General features: G+C 35.9%; 1 protein-coding gene across 1 annotated transcript; it reads left to right on the forward strand.

Moving 5' to 3' along the window:
• LOC115697833 (TOM1-like protein 9) lies at positions 1-5,860 on the forward strand. The gene is made up of 10 exons (XM_030624977.2): positions 1-356; positions 1,088-1,166; positions 1,781-1,879; positions 1,985-2,098; positions 2,246-2,412; positions 2,808-2,889; positions 3,072-3,157; positions 3,655-3,846; positions 4,189-4,688; positions 4,941-5,860. The coding sequence occupies exons 1-10, from the start codon at positions 256-258 to the stop codon at positions 5,579-5,581; spliced, it is 2,061 nt and encodes a 686-aa protein (XP_030480837.1). The 5' UTR covers positions 1-255; the 3' UTR covers positions 5,582-5,860.
• Positions 5,861-20,793: the final 14,933 nt, after the last annotated feature.

Consider the following 20,793-nt stretch of genomic DNA (forward strand, 5'->3'; position numbering starts at 1 on the left):
AAGAAAAATAAAATAATTGACAACAAAGAAATCGTTTATTTCTCCAAGAGGGAGAACAACCATCTCAGAGAGGAAGAGAGAGAAAAGAGCAAAGGGAAGAAGTTTAAGAGAGAGAGAGAGAGAGAGAGAGAGAGGCCGAAATATTTGTGTGAGTTGCCGGAATCATACGCGATCTTAAGGAGAAAGTGAGTCGATTTGGTTTAATAGGACTTGTTATTCGGATCGGTGCGTTTTGTTTGTTGGGGGTGAACGGAGATGGTGAATTCTATGGTGGAACGCGCCACGAGCGACATGCTCATCGGTCCTGATTGGGCCATGAACATTGAAATTTGCGATATGCTCAATCACGATCCTGGGTACGTGTCCCCATGGATCCTTTCCTTTTTCTTATTTTTATTATTATTTGCTTTATTGAAGTGGTTCAATTGTGAGTCAAAAATTTGATGCACGTAATTTTTGTGGAGTATTGGGTTTCGAGCTTGTTGAGAATTGAGAGAGAGTTGTAGCTGAAATTGTGTCTACCGTTATTTTCGTTTTTTATGATGTTTGATGAGTAAAGTATTGTCTAGATTTAGATATTTGAGGCTGTTATGGTAATGGGTTCTCCTTGTTTTAGCTCGTTATTGTTTTGATTGTAAGAAAAGACCTAGGAATGAGTTAATTTGATAACTATTCTATACTCTACTTTAATGATGTGTGGAAAATTCGAAGCTTGCTATCATAAATTTGGATTTCATTAGGTTTCCTGGGCTCAAGGTTGCTGCTCTATGGTACTGGAGCAGTACTGAAGTGGTCCTTTTGTAGAGTGGTGTGTGGTGGGAGTTCGAAAATGCCTAGTTTAGACCATGAAGAAAAAAGGTAGTGGATGAGGAACCAGGATGGATGATTGGCACTCTAACTATAGAATAAGAGAGGAGAATCCAGAATGAATAAAATGCATGTGTGAATCTGGGTTTTAAGATTTAGTTCTGTTTTTGTGGTTTAACTGTGTGTTTCTATATTTCTTTGTTATTATTATCTTTTTTATGGGATATATTTATTTATTTTTGGTAACTTTGGAATTCTAACTCTGAAGTATCATTACCAGGCAAGCTAAAGATGTTGTTAAAGGTATAAAGAAACGCATTGGAAGTAGAAACCCGAAAGTTCAACTTCTTGCTCTCACGGTAACTTGCTTGGAGCTCTTATAATATGTCTTCCGGAATATCAAGTGCTTCAGTTTCTTATTAATTGCTAAAATTTTGGTTTTAACTTCTCTTTCACTCACAGTTTTGCTCACTTGAGAGATTGTGTTCAAGATTGAATGATTTACTTGTTGATTGCTTATAGTTAAGCTGATGGTTTTGTAATCCTATTCCTATTGTTAATATCCCCATTTTATTTTATTCTTTTATGAGTTTTGGCGTTTTGCATCGTTCTTGGGTTTTCTTCAGTACATCTCCGTTCTTTTAAGAAGAAGAAAGAAACTAGTTTTGACTAGCTTAGGAAAATTCTCAGATCTCTCATAGATAGTTGCTTTTTCCAGTCTTTAAATTAAGTGTGTAGTTCAGTTTTAGAAGTATGTCGTATTATGAATTATGAATGCGAACTGAAACACTTATTTTGATTGTCTTAAACTGATGAAAGGTCCGTGTACTATGAGACCATTATAGATGGACATACTCTTGAATATATGTTTAATTTTGATTATTGTATATGTGTAGTTTCATCTGTCCTTTTTATACGAGTTTATCTCACATAGAACTGAATGGTTCTGTTTTGTATGATTGCTATATTTTAGCTTTTGGAGACCATTATAAAGAATTGTGGGGACATTGTCCATATGCATGTGGCGGAGAAAGATGTGCTTCATGAGATGGTGAAAATAGTAAAGAAGAAGGTATTGATGTTTATTCAATGGTTTGGTTGGTCCTATATTTTGCACTTAGTTCTTCTGCACATTTTTCATGGTTATTTTTTAATTTTATTTTTATGTGGCCTGTAGCCTGACTTACATGTCAAAGAGAAGATATTAATCTTGGTTGATACTTGGCAAGAAGCCTTTGGAGGAGCAAGAGCAAGATATCCACAATACTATGCTGCATACCAGGAATTATTGGTATGTTTTTTTTAAAGTTCATTGCAAGGATCTATTGCCATTGCAACTAAATAAGAAGTTTCATTGACACGAGAACTTTTTTTTTTGAGTACCTTTGTCTCACTTTTACAATATATAATTTTATTACTGTTTTCTATTATCCTTCAGCGTGCTGGAGCAGTATTTCCACAGAGATCTGAGAGAGCTGCACCGGTCTTTACCCCTCCACAAACCCAACCATTGTCTTCATATCCTCAGAATCTGCGGAATTCTGACGTTCATCAAGATACAGCCACAGCTGCGCCATCTGCAGAGTCTGAGTTTCCTACCTTGAGGTGCATACATGGATCCTTATATTGCTATATGAATTGAGGGAAAATCTACGTTAATCTTCTTGATGGCACTTGCTCTTAGTCATTATGAATAAATGGTTTTGAAATATTTATTATACCTTACAACTGCATGGCAAGACACTGCATTAATCTGTTACTCTAATATTAGAAAGTAGTCAGTTGGTGACAAGCTTATACTGCATCCTAGAATTTTAAACAACCAGATGATTTATCTGCTAATTTCTGTCCGTATAGGCAAGGTTCTTGAGCTTTATTTTGAGATATTGTCTGTATGTATAATAATCAAGGGAAAATTGAATGTTTGGTCAATCACGTTATTCTTTTAAAGGGTTGATGTTATCATGAATTTATTGGTTAAATAGAATTGCTTTTGTTAGCTTGTCAGAAATTCAGAATGCACGTGGCATAATGGATGTTCTTACAGAAATGCTTAGTGCAATTGATCCAGAGAATAAAGAGGTACTTATCTGACTAGAATTTTTATGTGTGTATTAAACCTTGTCTGCTACAAGCACTTTATAATTCTCTAGCTTGTAATTCAGTGTCTGCAATTTGTCAAACAACTTTTCGTACTAACTGGAAATTTATATTTAATTACTTAATCCTACTTTTTGCAATCTTTTGTTTCTTATGAATTTCAGGGCCTTAGGCAAGAGGTTATTGTTGATTTGGTAGAACAGTGCCGGACGTATAAGCAGAGAGTTGTGCACCTTGTTAACTCCACCTCGTAAGTATACAATCATCTTTGCTCCATTAATCATGTTTTTAAGATATTTTAATTGTAATTTTTATAAGAGCATCAAGACAAGATGCATCATCTAATCTCTTTAACTGTTTGCTAATAGCAGTATGACACTAATATATATGTGTTATTGTGTTTCTCTCCCTGTTTATAAGCAAGAATATAGCTGTTGTCAATTCATGTTGTAGAAGTTTTGAGAGTTCTTACGTGTGCTGTTATTGTTGTTAAGTGGCTTGAGATGATGGAATTTCACACCAGTTCATATTGGCTTTTTATTTGGTATTATTAAACAAGCACGATACACGTGTGTATTTGTTTGTATATCATTTTATCATTTGTTTAACAATGTAGTTGTTTATTAAGATTTTGTTTTCACTGAACCTCTTTGCTTTTTTGGAAAGGGCTGCATGGACCATTTTAAACATTTATGTTTTCTACACTCACCATGGTTTCTTTAAATTGTGTTTGATTTTCTATTTCAGGGATGAATCACTTTTATGTCAAGGACTAGCACTGAATGATGATTTGCAGCGTGTACTAGCCAAGCATGAAGCCATTTCTTCAGGAACACCTGGTCTAATAATAAAACCTAAATCTGAATCTTCTGGTGCACTTGTAGATGTTGATAGCCCTCTAGTTGACACTGGAGATAGCAGCAAACAGCCTGATAGGAGGTAACTAGTTAATGAAAAATTCTACTTGACTGCATAGTGTAATTACTTAAGTGGCTAATATATGAATGTAGAAGCAATTTGCAACTTAAGTTTAATTTTGTAATTTTAAATCTACCTATGCGGCTATGCCCATATTTCCTGCCATCTTTCTGGAATTTGATCTCAGCAATCATGAGTGTGTGGTGGTTTTGAGAGCTGTAGGCACTGCACTGTTAGAATTCTGTCTCCTGATATTTTGCCTAGCTGAAGAAATATATACTTATATAGTAAATATATACAAATATGTAGCTCTTGTATGCCATATGAAATTAATGATCTCGCTTCGGACTTGATCTTTTGCAGATCCACCTCAAGTGCTGGTGCAGGGGCTAATCCACTGAATCAACTAGCTCTTCCTGCTCCTGCAACTAATGGTCCAGCTCCAACAACAATGGTTGATCCTAAAATGGACCTGCTAAGTGGAGATGATTTTAGTTCACCAAAGGCAGAGGCTTCTCTGGCTCTTGTTCCTGTGGGGGGACAACAACAAAGTACTCCAGTATCTCAGCAGAATGCTCTTGTTCTGTTCGACATGTTCTCTGACAATAACACCACCACAAATTCTGCAGATACACAGCCTGCTAATCCCCAAGGACAAACCAGCTCTCCAGCCCAACACCAGCAAAATTTTGCACCACCACAAGGTGGATTATATCCCAATGGAATGGTCCAAAATATGGCAACTTCTCAGTACGACCAATCACTCTACACACAAAGTGGTGGTCCTGCCTGGAATGGTCAGATTGCTCAGCAGCAGCAGCAGCAGCAGCAGCAGCAGCAGCAGCCGCCTTCACCAGTCTACGGTGCATTTGTTAATTTATCCTATTCATAGTAAAATATAATACTAACAATCATAGTGTAGCAAATAAAAATTACAGAATGGCACATCACTCTTTCTGTAGTGGAACTTCAATATCTCAGAACTAAATGCTGGTGGTGTGCCGGACTGTTGATGACTAGACAATTGTGATGATTTACCATGTGACTTGTTTTTCTTATAAAAAAAATATATTGGATTAGTCTTATATGGTTTAATATTTTGCATGGTTGGACAGGTAATCAAGGCGGTGGAGCATTCCCACCACCACCCTGGGAAGCTCAGTCTACTGCTGATGGAGTCGCAAGTGCACAATACCCCCAACAACCACAAGTTAGTCAAGTAGTTGCCTCACATCCACAGGGTGGCTCCCTTCCCCTAGGACCTCAACCAATGGGGAATGATCAGGTAGTTGGTATGTATATCCAGCCGATTACAGGTAACCATTTGTCAGCAATCAATAGCCAGGTTGGACCAAACAATCAGTTGGGTTTTCAACCTCAGCCAGGCCATGGAGGGCCATACATGGGCATGCATCCTCAGCCAATGCAAGCGGGCCAGATGATGTCAGCTGGTTTTGGTGGTGGCTATGGTCAGCAGATGGTTGGTTATGGTGGTGGCTATGGTCAGCAGATGGCTGGTTATGGTGGCTACGGTCAGCAACAACAAGGGACACAATATCTTGAACAGCGAATGTATGGTCTATCTGTTAGGGATGATAATGGAATGAGAAACTCGTACCAGGTTTCTACCTCATCTTATGTTCCACCTAGCAAGCCTAACAAGCCAGAGGATAAATTATTTGGTGATCTTGTTGACATATCCAAGTTTAAGTCTCCTGCTACTAAAACCACACCGGGCAGAGCTGGTAGCATGTGACATTGATGTTGGTTCTGCACCTTTGTTTTTTTTTTCTCCCTTTGTTTTGTCTTATACTTTTCATTATTTGGCTATCTTCAATGCATATGCTCTCCTTTTTTTTGCTCATTGTTTTGTGTTGGGTTTTTAATGTACATTCTTTGTAGAGAAAAACGTGGAAAAGAAAAAGGGGTGATCCAATGATTAGATTGAATTTAAGATATTTGGAATTTACTATAATTTTGGGGACAGCCTAAGTCCTTTTGTCATTTGAATAATTTAAGTTGAGACAATTTCATATGTACTTGTTTCATGCCATGCGAAGAATTGGAGTCTGGAAAAGAATACATCACATCATCTTCAAGCTTGCTTTTATTATATTTCACTTTGATACCAAAGCTAGATTAGCATGCAATCTTTAGATTAGAGAAGATGCATTCTGTCAGTTTAGTTAAATTGATCAGGTCTATGTATATAAAACAAGACTTGTCGTATGTTGCACGTGTGTCTGGTCTATTTTTTATATGTTGCACGCATGTTTTGTAGAACATATGCGCGTATGTTGCATGCGTGTTTGGTTCACTATATACGATCCACCAAGCGTTAACTGCTACACGAGAGTACAGCTACGTGCGTTGTTTTAGTGCAAAAATATTTTAGAATATTACCTTAGGATACGTCAAACCTATATGTTGAAGCATCTATGCGTCTTTTGTGTCGTAGCTCTTAAACTCTGCTCAACTTCCTAGTGTTGCCGCGATATCTAGTTCACTAGGGGGGAGTTGAAGTTTCTATTCTTGGTCAATGGCCTTTGGTGTCGTTGTCGAGGCGCTAGTTGGGGTTCAAGGTTCTTTGTCGGTAATTAACCACCTCCAACGATGACACACGATGCTAAAATGTGTTTGCTGGTCGTCAAAATTCCAAAAACTTTAATTGCCCCACTTACTATCGATTACTGTAGGTAGAGAAGATGATGCTTTGATTAAAATTTAGTATTTAACTCTGCGGAAAAACAAAATATTAAAATTTAGAATTTAATATTTTAATATTAAAATTTATTTTGAAGTTTTTGGCCTTGAGTTTAGTTTGAACCCTTGACCTATTGGTACAAAGCAAAGGGTACCAGCACTAGACTCAACGCTTTGGTGGTTATAAATCAAGACTCTTTTATTAAGCTGAACTCTCTTTTTCTTTTTCTTCAAAATATATAAATGAAAAAAACTTGTGCTTAGTAAGTTAGGAAAGAGAACATAATTAGTTGCGAAACGATTAGGATATATCAATGAAAAGAACCATAGTGGTGAGAATGAGATACTTTAGTCGTTTTCGTATTCTCAAATCTTTTGGTTTGGTCCAATTTGTAACGTATGGACACACACCTATGTCAGTTGAGAGGAATTTTTATTTTTTCTAAAAATTGTTTTTTTTGTTTTTTTTGTGTGTAGTGAAGTGAGGTTTATGATAAGGTAACAAGATGCATATTATTATGGAATTAGTATGTAGCATTATTCTCAAATTATTGATTTTCCATTAAAAAGAATATATATATATAATATACTTTATTTATGATTGATTTTATTTAAAATTTCAAAATTAATATTACTTTAGATAATTTAATATTTTTTTTTGAGAAAATTTACACAAAGTACTATTTTGATAAAATTTTTTATACTTTTATATTTAAATATACATTTTTTTTTTTTTTTACATTTTTACAGTATTCTATAAAAACAATTCGAAAACAACATGAAAGTAATAGAAAAACAACATCTAAACAATGTGACATAAATACCTAAGTTTAACTTTTGGTTATAAATAAATACCTAAGTTTAATTTTTTGCAGCAATAATACCTAAGTTATATTTTTGGAACTCTGTAAGTACTTGATTGTTAAATGTTAAGTAAATTGCCACGTGACAATCCCTGATTGATCCACATCATGATTTTTTTTAAAAAAAATTAATTTAAATATACCAATAAGAAAATAGCACGTGAATAATGACTTGACATTTAATGCCCAGGTATCTACAGAGTAACAAAAATATAACTTAGGTATTATTATCGCCAAAAATCAAACTTAGGTATTTATTTGCAACTGGGAGTTAAACTTAGGTATTTATGCCGCAAATTACTCTAAAAATAATATACAAAGATCAACAAGACAACAACGAAATAATAAGAGTAAAATATAAAAATAACATAAAAACATCAAAAGATAGTATTTTTTTTGACCAAGAAAGAAAAACTTTATTAATCACAAACACAAAACAAAACAAAGCCAGACCTAAGCAAAACTTACAACTTACAAGGAGCAAACGCTCACGGCTCACCAAGAAATTTCTCTCACTGTTTCATTCTCTTTTGTAAAGACTATAAGCGCTATAATGTATCTCTCTCTTTTTTTTTTTTTTTTTTTTTTTTATCATATCTATAATATGCTTCACTCTAAATAACCAGGGCCGACCCTGACTTTTAGTGGGCCATAGAAAAAAAAAATTATTTTGGGGGTCCTTATTTAGAAAAAAATATGGTATTTTTCAAAATCAGTAAAAAAAATAGTATAATTTTAAAAGGTAAATATTTTTTTTTGGGCCCCTGGGATAGGTGGGCCCTAGGCACAGGCCTAGCCCGCCTATCCCCAGGGCCGGGCCTGTAAATAACCTACTGCGAAAGTAGACATCAAAGAAGAGGTGGCCATGATCTTCCTTTGTTACTTCACAAACCAGAAACATGATGTTGTCAAGTTGCATATGAATCCTTTGTAAATGGTCATGAGTAAGAAGTTTTGCATTAACAACCTGCCATAAGATGAAACGATACTTTGGCACACTTACACTATTCCAAAGTGTTAATACATCACATTTTCAAGTTTAATGAAGCTTTTATACAATTTACCAGCACTAAACTTTCTAAGACAACTCGCATCCTCTATCTCTCCTTGAGAAAAAAATGATCTAATAAGGCACAATTTACGCCAATACCAACTAGTATCCACTTTAAGTTGATACCCTCAAAAATTTTGACCTTTTAAGTAAATATTATTTATCCACCTGACCCAAAGAGATTCTTATTTTTGACAAATTCACTACTACAAATTACACTATTCACGTCAGTCAATGCTGCTGTTCATAGCGTTGACCGACATGAATAGTACCCAAGTTATAGGACCCGTCTATTTAAAAAAGACACTAATAATATATAATTAGCATCGTTTGGTAAAATGAGGCTAAAACTAAAACTGATATAATAAAGCAATTTTTTTAAAAAAAACTTGCTTTCATTTAGCGTCGGTTATTAACTGTCGATTGTTGTTTTTTCGAGGGTTTAAAACTGACGCAAAATGAATTTGTGAGAAATATAAACAGACGCTAATTTAATAAATCCCCTAAAACACAAACAAATCGCCACTACTGTTCATACACATCCAAAACCCACTCTTCGAATGATCTGGTGAAACTACCCTCGTCCTTTCCGATCGTCCCATCAAATCCGACCAGTGCTCTCCAAAACCAGCCTCGATCCTTTCTGTCGTCCTCAGCATTCCCTTCTCCCAATCCACCAATTCGGCTTCAATCTCAACCCACAGATTCAACTCCCCAGGACCAAGCCACCATTGTTGACGACAATACAGCTCAAGCACTCCATTCTCGATCAGCTGCTGACGATCATTCCAGCCCCTTTTTTCTCAGCACTGGTGATCACCCCGGTCTCATGCTCGTGCCACAGTCCTCAACGACACAAATTATCAACCATGGAAAAGAGGAATTACAATGGCCTTGACTGCCAAGAACAAGATCGCGTTCATTAACGGATCTCTCCCTCGGCCAGAACCTGGTAATTCTACTCTTAATTCTTAGTTAAGGTGCAACAACATGGTAATGTACCTTGGTTATTTAATTCTGTTTCCTCTGAGATTGCACAAAGTATAATGTACTTTGATTTAGCTACTGAAATGTGGAATGATCTTGCTGAGCGTTTTAATGAGGGCAATGGCCCTAGAATTTTCCAATTGCAGACCCAACTCACTCGACTTCAGTAGGGTGATTCTTCGGTTTCCGCATATTTCACCAAAATAAAATCCCTATGGGATGAGTTGAAAGAATTTCAACCCATAAGAACTTGCACTTGTGGTGCAATGAAAATTTTCTTGGATTATTACAACCAAAATCAAGTACTTCAATTCTTGACTAGGTTGAATGAATCCTATGCCTCGGTTCGGGCCCAAATTTTGCTCAATGAACCAATACCTAACCTGTCCCGAGTGTTTGCTATGATTGTTCAAGAAGAACGTCAAAGATGCCTTGGATCCTCTAAAAAAATTCCACTTGCTGCTGCTGCTTCGACTTCAAACAATCCACCAAGAGCCAAGAAACCCCGACCATCTTGCTCTAATTGTGGCAAACCAGGCCATTTAGTTGATAAATGCTATTTTCTACGTCGATTTCCCCTGGCTATGGTGATAAGAAGAAATAAGACAAGGAAAAAGCCAAGGCAAACACTGCCTCCACCAACAATTCGAAAGCTGATACTGATGGTCACAATATGCATGCTGATCTCTCATCTCAGTGCCAGCATTTAATATCACTGCTTAGCCAACAACTAGGTCACACCAGCAATGCTGAAACTCCTGCAATGATCCCTGCAGCTTCGAATCTTGCAAGTAAAAATCCCATTTCACTTGCAACATCTTGGATAATTGATAGTGGTGCTACACACCACTTGTGTTCCAACATTACTTGTTTTTCTTCCTTTACTAATGATCTTTCTCCTAAGTTTGTCACATTACCAAATGGATAAGACATACCTGTCCAAAAGGTTGGGACTGTCAAGATTAATCCCAACATTACTCTGCATAATGTGTTGTATATACCTCAGTTCAGACTGAATCTTTTTTCCATTTCAGATTTTATGCTTAATACTTCTAATAACATCCTGTTTCATCACAATTCTTGTGAAATTCAGGATCATACTCTGAATGTGGTGATTGGGACAGCTAAAAGATGTGAAAAATTGTACTTGCTTCAACAAGACAAACCATCTGCTACAGTTGCTGCTATACTCCCTTTTTCTTTCAATAAAACCAATGTAATCCAATGGCACAATCGCCTTGGACACCCTTCGATGTGTATTTTAAGTTTTTTCAATAAAGAACACAACATTTCACATCAAAGTTCTATTAAACATTGTCATATATGCCATTTGGCCAAGCAAAAGTGTTTACCTTTTATTTCCAATCATAATTTCTCAAAGAATGTGTTTGATTTGGTTCATATGGACATTTGGGGACCATTCCACATCCTAAGTGTGAAAGGTTACAAGTACTTCCTCACTATAGTAGATGACAAATCTAGATTTACTTGGCTTTTATGCTCAAGAACAAATTAGATGTTCAACACATTATCCCTACCTTTTTTAACATGATTTGCACCCAATTCTCCACTTCTATTAAAGCAATCAGATCTGACAATGCTAAAGAATTAAACTTACAATCATTTTTTGCTTCTAAAGGCATCATCAATTACCATTCCTGTGTGGAAAGACCACAACAAAACTCAGTAGTTGAACAAAAACATCAACACATACTAAACATAGCACGGGCACTAGGATTTCAATCCAATCTACCTTTGGTTTATTGGTCATACCTAGTTCAAACTGCCACCTATCTCATGAATAGAACTCCCTCAAAAATGCTTAAAGGAATGACCTCATACCAGCTCTTGCATGGTACAAACCCCAAATACGATCATCTTAGAAGTTGTGGGTGTTTAGCCTATGGCTCCACCCTTCCTTATAAAAGACACAAGTTTATACCAAGAAGTAGAGCCTCGGTTTTCATTGGCTACCCTCAAGGCATGAAAGCCTATAAACTTCTTGATATTGAAACTAAACAAATTTACGTCTCAAGGGATGTTGTTTTTTATGAAACAATATTTCCATTGTTTTCAACAACATCCACTTCTGAAATTAATAAAATACTACCTGATACTGTCATTCCCACTATCAGACCAATTCAACAACAAATTTCTGATTCCAACAATGTGCTACTGCCCACTGCATCACGAGAATCAGTTGCACACCAGCACAACCCTGCTGTCATAACAAGCAACCATATCAGTCCAATTCAACCTGATCTTGGCACACCAGAAATTTAATCACAAACACCACAAAAATCTGGTACCAATCTCATACCAGATTCTGCTGTAACAAAACTCACAGCAGTTGGTTCCATACCAGATTCTACTGCAACAAAACTCACAGCAGCTTGTTCCATACCAGCAAAAAAATTATTTCTGGCCTCCACACTATTGAGCCTATAACTGCTCAACCTTCAACCACAATAACAAGGACTGGTAGGCCATCAAAAAAACCAAAACACTTGATAGATTACATCTGTCATGCCTCATCTACTGCTCATCCAATTGAGCAATATCTTTCTTACATTAAACTACATCCCACATTTCGAGCAGCTGTTCTCGCAGCATACTCACAAATTGAACCTCAAACTTATGTTGAGGCCTCTCAATTTAAACATTGGCTATTGGCCATGGACAAAGAAACCGATGCCCTTGAAAAAAAACAACACTTGGGTTGTCACTAAATTACCTTCTAGCCATAAAGAAATTGGTTGCAAATGGGTGTATAAAGTCAAATATAATGAGAGTGGGGCTGTTGAACGGTTCAAAGCTCGCCTAGTACCCAAAGGCTACACTCAAAGGCATGACATTGATTACTCTCAAACTTATGCCCCTATGGCCAAATTTAACACTTTGAAATTTTTTTTAGCTCTTGCAGCCATGAACGACTGGAATGTACACCAGTTAGACATCAACAATGCTTTTCTCCATGGGGATCTTCATGAAGAATTTTACATGAAAATTCCCCCGGGTTACCAAGCTCCTCCCAACACGGTATGCAAATTAAACAAAAGCATTTATGGCCTAAAACAAGCTTCTAGGCAATGGTTTAGCAAACTAAGCCAAATTCTCATTTCAGATGGTTTTTCTCAGTCACTTTTTGACAACTCATTATTCACCAAAAAGACCAACACAATCTTCCTTGCCATTTTGATATATGTAGATGACATTATCATTGCTAGCAACAATGACAATGCCATCTCTCACTTTAAAACATATCTCCATGACAAATTCAAGCTCAAAGACCTTGGAACCATTCGGTTTTTCCTTGGTCTTAAAGTTGGTAGAACAAAAAAAGGCATCTCGGTCTCCCAAAGACCCTTCACCATCCAATTGCTCAAGGATAGGGGATACATAGGTGCTAAACCAGCCTCTACTCCCATGGAGAGAAACTTAAAACTCAGCAAAGACAAAGGGAACCTCCTCCCCGATCCTACAATATTTCGAAGCCTCATTGGCAAGTTAATATACTTAACGATCACAAGACCCGACATCTCCTATGCTGTCAACCATCTTAGTCAATTCTTAACTTGTCCTCGCATTCCACATCTTCAGGCTGCACATCGTATCTTGCAATACTTAAAAACAACGCCTGGACAAGGATTATTTTTTCCATCAAACACAACACCATCTGTTTCTGCTTATGCTGAAACTAGTTTATCTCCATCAAATGTTCATATTTCTTTCTTTTCTGACACTAATTGGGGGACTTGTCAAGACACAAGGAGATCAATTTCTGGTTATTGCCTATTCCTTGGCAGCTCCCTTGTGTCATGGAAATCAAAAAAACAACAAACCGTCTCTCGATCTTCTGCCAAAGCCGAATATCGAGCCATGGCAAATGCAACTTCTGAACTCACTTGGATCCTTACTCTTCTCTAAGACTTTGGCATCCACCACTCTACTCCAGCTATGCTCTATTGTGACAATACCGCATCAATTCACATTAGTGAAAACCCGGCCTATCATGAACGCACTAAGCACGTGGAGATTGACTGCCACTTCATTCGAGAGAAGGTCCAACAAGGCTCCATCAAAATACTTCATGTTTCTTCTCAAAACAACCTCGCTGACATTTTTACCAAACCTCTATTGCCTACTCATTTTTCAAACATTGTATCCAAGATGGGCTTAATAAACATATACACTCCATCTTGAGGGGTGCTTTTAGAGGCACTTTGGATAAGTTAGTTAGGTTAGTTTAATTTTTAGATAGTTTGTTATTCCTACAGTCTTTTTCGGTTGTAAGTTAGTTGTTCCCAACTAACACTTTCTTGAAATCTCAGAGCTATATAAGCTCAGTTCTCACTTGTAAATCTCAGTTGAGAACAATTAATAAAATTGCTCTGATTTTCCTCTGTTCTTCTCTCCTTTCTCATATACTATGAAAACGATTGAAACTTACCTATTTTTGTTTTCTTTAATTTGTTGGAACTGTTCTTATTAATTAATTATATCATTCGTAAATATACTGTGTTTTCTCTTTCTTTGAAAGATTCAAGCCATCTTATCTTTGGAAATCTTTTTATTTATTAATTATTCACCAACTCTAATCTTGTAAAAAATTGAAAAGTTAAATTTAATAAACCAAATTATAACATAGTGGTCTTAATTAATTTTAAAAATAGCAGGTGTCATAGAAAAATGCACATCTTGGTGTAACCATAGTAGAGGTACAATTAGAGTACTACTTTGTTAGTATTTTGACTTCTTATTATAAGCTCTAAAATGGGTCCAAAATGGAATTGTAAATACAAGTTGGGATGTTAATTTTTAAGTGTGAATATTTGACTTGTAAGATCGAAATTAAGCTCCCAATTTATAATAGTAATTGCTAGCTACTTGGATATACTGAAATTGTTTGATTTTTTATTTTTATTTTTATGATATATTGAAACCGTTTGTATCATATGTATGACTGTAGTAGTACAGAATATGTCAATAAAATTAATTTTTAAAGTTCTTTCAGCAGTCGTGACATCGAGCTCTATAGCTGCCATTGGATAGACTTGATTGTTGTTAAAAGAAAGCACTAGCAGAGTAGAAGCTCTGATCTTACATTCATCCAATCTCATATTTATTAATGCTTCATGGAGAGAAATGTATTCATTGCTCTCACCATCCACCAAGATCCTGCATGCAGTCTTAAATGACAATAGCATCATCATGTGGCAATTTCACATCTCTGAGGTCTTCCTTAGTGAAAGTGATTGGAACCACATGGAAATATTTCCTTTCATGAAGAATATAATTAACTTTGTGCTGCTAAGACCGTAGTCTTTTCACCCTTTCAATGGTTCTTTTCTTCTGTTGAGTCATATTTTCCCGAGAGTGTTGCCTCTATGCTTCCTAAGATCATGGAGATTTATTTCACAACTAGTTCCTTTCCCTTGGATGAGCTCGACTCTTCCCAGGTTTGTTGTCTTCATTGTCCCCCAATTTTTTTCAGTGTATCTTTCTTCATTTCTTCCACTTTTGTTCCATTTTACATACTACTAGAAGTGTAATATCTCAGAAAATATAATAATACTTATTTAGGCATATTTTATTAAATTTGTGATTATGCTGATATTGGAGTAAGATTATAATCTTACTTAAGCTAATGGTGTGACAATTAGTGTAAATGTAATAAATAATTAAATAAAGCGTAATTTATTAATTATGGAGAATTTATTGGATTACGTGGGTATTGTAAATACCATTTTTGAAATAAAATGTTTTTGGGCCCAGCGGCCGTGGAAACTCGACGGAGTGGTCAGATATGATACGACACTAAAAGATGAATTGAATTGGGATTATACTGGACTAGTTTAGAATTTTAAGTTATCGTTTGGCGGATTAGTTAGAAAATGACCAAAATACCTTAGGGTGCGTCAAAGCTTAAGTTTTAAGGGGATGGGTAAAATAGTCATTTTACCCTAACTTGTCTTTTGTGGATATCTTGTAAAGTGTTGGGTGATTATTTAAGTTAAGATATATATTACCTTAAATATTTTTCTTTTCTAGAAAATTAAAGAAAAAAAAAAGAGATAAAACCTAAACTAAGAAAATCTTAAACTAAGTCACATAGTGCTCTTTATCTTTCTCCCTCTCGTTGCCATAGAAACCCAGCAAGAACTAGGGATTTCTTTGCTACTTCAGCTGTTTTCTAGCAAGGTTTGATCAAGGATTAGAGTTGTCCACACTTGAGGTAAGCTTTGTCTCTTTTCTCCTTGATTTTTCTAAGGTTTAGTTTGCGTTTGGATAGGGTAATTTAGGGATTTCGGGGCTGTGTAGTTAGTCTAGGGTTAGAGTTTGTTCTAGGTTTAATTAAAGGTTTGTTTAGAGTTTAATTGGTTGTATGGTGGGGCTGTTAGGTTTAGAACTGGGAAAAATTTAGTTTAGAAGCTCAATTTTTACTCTCTAATGGTAAATCGATTAATTTGATAAATTGTTGTGATTTGGTGCGCTGGATACATTGTATATTTGGTATTGGACTATTCTGAAAGGTTTAAGTAGGTTTGGAGCAGCTCATAATTGGTTTCAGGGTGTAAAAGCAGAATTCTCCAAAACTGCCCAGAAAATCGGTCGAGCAGTTTTGCATGTAACTGGCAAATCGGTCAACCGGTTTGCTAGCAGGGGGAACTCTAGGGTTTTCTCCTTGAATCTGGTTTTGGCTAGGGGTGTTTTCTGGAGATTAATTTAGTGCATTTTTTTTTGGTGATGTTTGGGTTAGTTCATGTTGGATTATTATTTTACCAGGATCTAGATTTACTACCATGTATGTTGTTTAACATCCTAAATATGAATTTCTAAAATAATGGAATTTAAACACATATAAAGTTTAAGAAACCTTACATTGGTTGCAGCGGAGTTAAATGACTCCTTCCGCTCAGATCTCTAACCCTTGTATCCTTTTTGTAGCAGAGTATCACTAAGATCTAAGCCCGATTCTCCTTCACTTGAATTGGATTCTTCACAGTCTTACACACTATGATTGAGTACCAACTTCTTATGTGTGGGCATGTACTCTATGACTATAGGGTTCAAAAATTGAAGAGAGAAAGAGAGAGATAAGGATTCGAATGAGAGAGAGATAGAAGGCTCAAAATTTGACTGAAAGGCTCGAGTGCATCATCTTTCAATTTGAGACCATCACTATCTATTTATAGGAATTTAACTAGGTTTAGGTTAGAATTATTTGGCATTAAAATAATAATAAATAAATGGTAAAATAGAGCATAAGTGGCCGACCTTGGATGTGGGCCCATCACTTTGCAATTTTGCCAGTTTTTAACTATTTATCTTATTTTTCTCAAAAATACCATATTTTCCAATTCAACCACTTAAATGCCAAAACTATTTATTTAATAATTAAAATTAATTATCAAATAAAATTGTCATTTAACATATTTATTAATTAAACTTAATAAAGTGTCTTAATTAACAAATAAACCATAGAATCTCTTTTCTTCACAATTAAGCCCTAGCTTAGTGAAAATTCATAAACTAGATATAGTATAATTTTAGAATTATAATTGATTAATTAAAATCAATTAACTGAGTCTTACAAGGAGTATTATCTCAACTAGTGTGGGGACCATGGGCCTATATAACTGAGCTTCCAATAAGCAGATCTAGAATTTACCAAGTAAATTCCCTAACTTATTAATTTCTCATTGAACCACTATAAAACTTGGAATTGCATTCTCAGTTATATAGAATTCTCTATATGTTCCACGATATAGATACACTATAAATTTAACCATCGTTCTAAACCCAATAATCAAAGATCCGTTATAGATGATTTATACCGAGTAGGGACAAATTTACCGTTTTACCCCTCAATGTATTTTATCGTTAAAACACTTAGCTTCCTATAAATGATATTTCAGTAAACTAATATAATTACTGAAATAAGAGCTCTTCCATTTATCTCTATTAAGCCAAGCTCGAAGGAAATCATCGTTTCACTTCTATATCGAGATAGAAGCTATAGATTCCATATCTATGTTTAGCGCTCCCACTCAATTGTACTATCATGTTCCCAAAATGTACGTTTTACCCAGACCAATAGGTAGGCTTAACTAACAAATCAAAGAACACAAATAACACTCTTGAGATCGAACCTAACCATCTCAGGATTAAGATCTTTTGATCTAAGATCAACCAATGATATTGACTTTGAAAGATACAACGATAATATTATAATATCTTTACCAAGATCAATATCGGTCCCAGTCCAATGTATACTCCATACATCCGAAACTAGCATACTTTGCCAATGTTCTGAAAAGAACATAACACTTATCCAAGGTGTAAGTATACTTTATCGCTGACTATCACATCAGTGTAAATCCAGTGCACTGATGAATCAAGGGCATTATCTTTTGAAGCATGTAATCACAATTACATTTCACTGTGTTGACAACACTGTAATTGTAAATAACTATATGTTCTGGACTTAACAGATTTTGTACACATTAAACCATAAACATGAAAAATACATGTAAACATAAATGACTTCTAATCTTCTATTGATAACAAATCAGATTAGATTGAAATGGGTTTTATTTAGGGCATAAAATCCCAACAAACTCCCACTTGCACTAACATAAAACAAGTAGTGCATTTCAATCAATCAATTGTCTTGATATCCAGATCAAGTGTAGTGTATTTGACTAAACCCAGTTTACTGGAACTGTAAGTCTGTGGTAAGCTACTGCTTTTTCCACCATTACTTCCTTTGTGTTCATAAAACATTACGCAACGTCATTTTCTATATGCATTACTCATCTAGGGATACTGAATTATTTACTGCTTATTAAGTGCATCTAAATATACAGAAGACTTGTCTCTAATTCTATCCAAAATGGAATAGAGATAACATAGTTAAGAACTTTCTTCAGTTGAACAACTTTTCAGTACTTTTCAAAAGCAACAAAGTTGTGTAGCTTCACTGATGGAGCTTAAATTACTATAGATGGATTTTTACATCCTTCTAGAATAATTCCTCCACCCCCAGAGTAACCACCATCTCGAATGTTCTGAGTTGGTGTAGATATAAGGATTCTAATATACACCCATACCATCTAACATATAGGTCACTTTCAGAGATTCTTCTTTGATTGTCTCCTAATGTTTCTTGTTTGATTACATCTTAGATGGCTCCCACTCAACAGTAAGAGTCTGGTTAAGTCCGTACACAAGTGTACACTTAGGGCTCGTTTGGTACGCCGTATAAGGGTCGTATTATATTAAATAATAAATAACACTATGTTTGGGTTAAGCAATGTATTGTATTAATTATAACGACCAAATTTTTTAATACAATGTATGTTGTATTATTTAATACATAATAAATTTTTCGTATTAGCTTGTATTATAATGTTTACAAAGAATTTGGGGTCAACACCAATCTCTGACTCGGACCCGGACTCGGACCCCGGACCCCGGACCCAAAACCCGGACCTGGACCCGAACCCAGACCTCGACTTGGGACCCCGGACCCCGACCCGGACCCGGGACCCTGACCCCGACCCCAGACCCGGACCCGAACCCGGACCAGGACCCGGACCTCGGACCCAGCCCTAGACCCGGACTAGGACCTCGAACCCCGGACCTGGACCCAGACCTGAACCCGGACTCAGTCTCGGACTCAGTCCCGGACCCAAACGCGGACGCGGACCCAGACCTGGACCCCGGACGCGAACGCAGACCCAGACCCGGACCCAGACTTGGACCTCAGACCTGGACCCGGACCCGTACCCCGGACCTCAGACCCAGACCCGGACCAGGACCTGGACCCGAACCAGGACCCCGACTTAAATATTTGCCATATTTAAAAGAAAAGTGATAACAATGAGAAATGGCAAGTGTTAATAATGCTTAGCACCAGCAAATGTTTTATGCGGTTTTGATTTGACTTATGGCAATCTTATGTTACAACTACTTGGTGAAATATGAATATGGAATCTCATCAAAGGTGTAGGCAAACAAAAGCTGGGAAACAGAAGTAAGAGTTAATTCTGTTTTTTTTTTTGTTTTAATTTTTGAGTGTTTTTGTTCTTGACAATGTTGTTAATCCCGCTTTTTTAAATTTCAGAAGATCATTAAAAAAGTGATGATATCTTCTAATTTCACAAGCTTTGAATTTCTTATAGGTGATGGATTATCTTTGAATACTTTAGGAGTTTGTGTTTGGAGACCAAATGGTCAAGGGGTTGATTTCTTGAAAGCTTTACAAGAAGTCTATCTAAAACTTGTTTTGAAAATTGGCAGTTGGTGTTAGTATGGAAAGGCCAACCTCTAATTGGTGCATTCCAATGTAAAAAGAATCTTTTAAGTTTAGGAATATTGTTAGGACGTTACATTGAGCAATATAGGATTGATTAGTAGTATATAATTATTTGGACACCCTTCTATTTTAGGTTAGTTTTTGGGAGTGAGTTCTATTTAAGTGGTTCTGTCAAGTGGTATTAGAGTCATGCACCTTCAAGTGAGACCGACGTCATGAACGAGACGACCTGTCAATTAGGCCTAGAGTGAGCAACCGTAGAGTAAGCCACGGTAGAGTGGGCCGCCGTGGACGTCGACTCCAAAAGGGGGTTGTATTGTTTGGGTATAGATTGGTTAGTAATATATAATAATTTGGGTATGCTCCCGTTTTAGTCTAGTTTTTGGAATTGAATTCTATCCAAATGGTATCATGTTCTTCTTCTTTAATTTTGTTTGTCCTGATATCTTGAAGAATTGCATGGAGCTCTGCCTGGACACTCAATCTGTTTGAAGAGTTATTATTGCTTTTTTATTTTTTTTATTTTTTATTTAAGCATTTATACATTACACAATGCATAACTCGGGACTCGAACTCAAAACTTCCAACACACATGCACCCTTTTAGGCCACTTGAACTAGCCTCAAGTGGTCGAGCTATTATTGCCTAATAATACTTTGATTGATGGCACATAGACATAGTCCTCCCTTCAAATGTGATTCAGGTAAAATTAGTCTTCCAACCAAATGATCATATCTTATAGTGGATCTGCTATATTTTTCTTGCCAAAAATCTTATTATTATTATTATTATTATTATTATTATTATTATTATTATTATTATTATTATTATTATTATTATTATTATTATTATTCCTTTTGGTGAGTGTGAGTGTGTGTAGTGGGAGAATAAAATCCAACGAGGCTGGTTGGAGCATAGCAGAATAACATTCTAAGTCACTAAAAACTTTAATGGCCACTTGTTGTTGACCCTTCCTCTATCTGATTAACAATTTATTTAGGAATATTTTTTTGGTAGATATGGAAACTCACTTGAAAAAAGAA

This window comes from Cannabis sativa, chromosome X (assembly GCF_029168945.1).
Source record: "Cannabis sativa cultivar Pink pepper isolate KNU-18-1 chromosome X, ASM2916894v1, whole genome shotgun sequence".
Lineage (NCBI taxonomy): Eukaryota > Viridiplantae > Streptophyta > Magnoliopsida > Rosales > Cannabaceae > Cannabis > Cannabis sativa.

Bases quoted from the DNA above. Each gene is read 5' to 3' on its own strand.
- LOC115697833 (XM_030624977.2), top strand. From the start codon at position 256: ATGGTGAATTCTATGGTGGAACGCGCCACGAGCGACATGCTCATCGGT. The intron at 2,413-2,807 runs GTGCATACATGG...TGCTTTTGTTAG, and splicing joins TCTGAGTTTCCTACCTTGAG to CTTGTCAGAAATTCAGAATG. The intron at 2,890-3,071 runs GTACTTATCTGA...TATGAATTTCAG, and splicing joins TTGATCCAGAGAATAAAGAG to GGCCTTAGGCAAGAGGTTAT.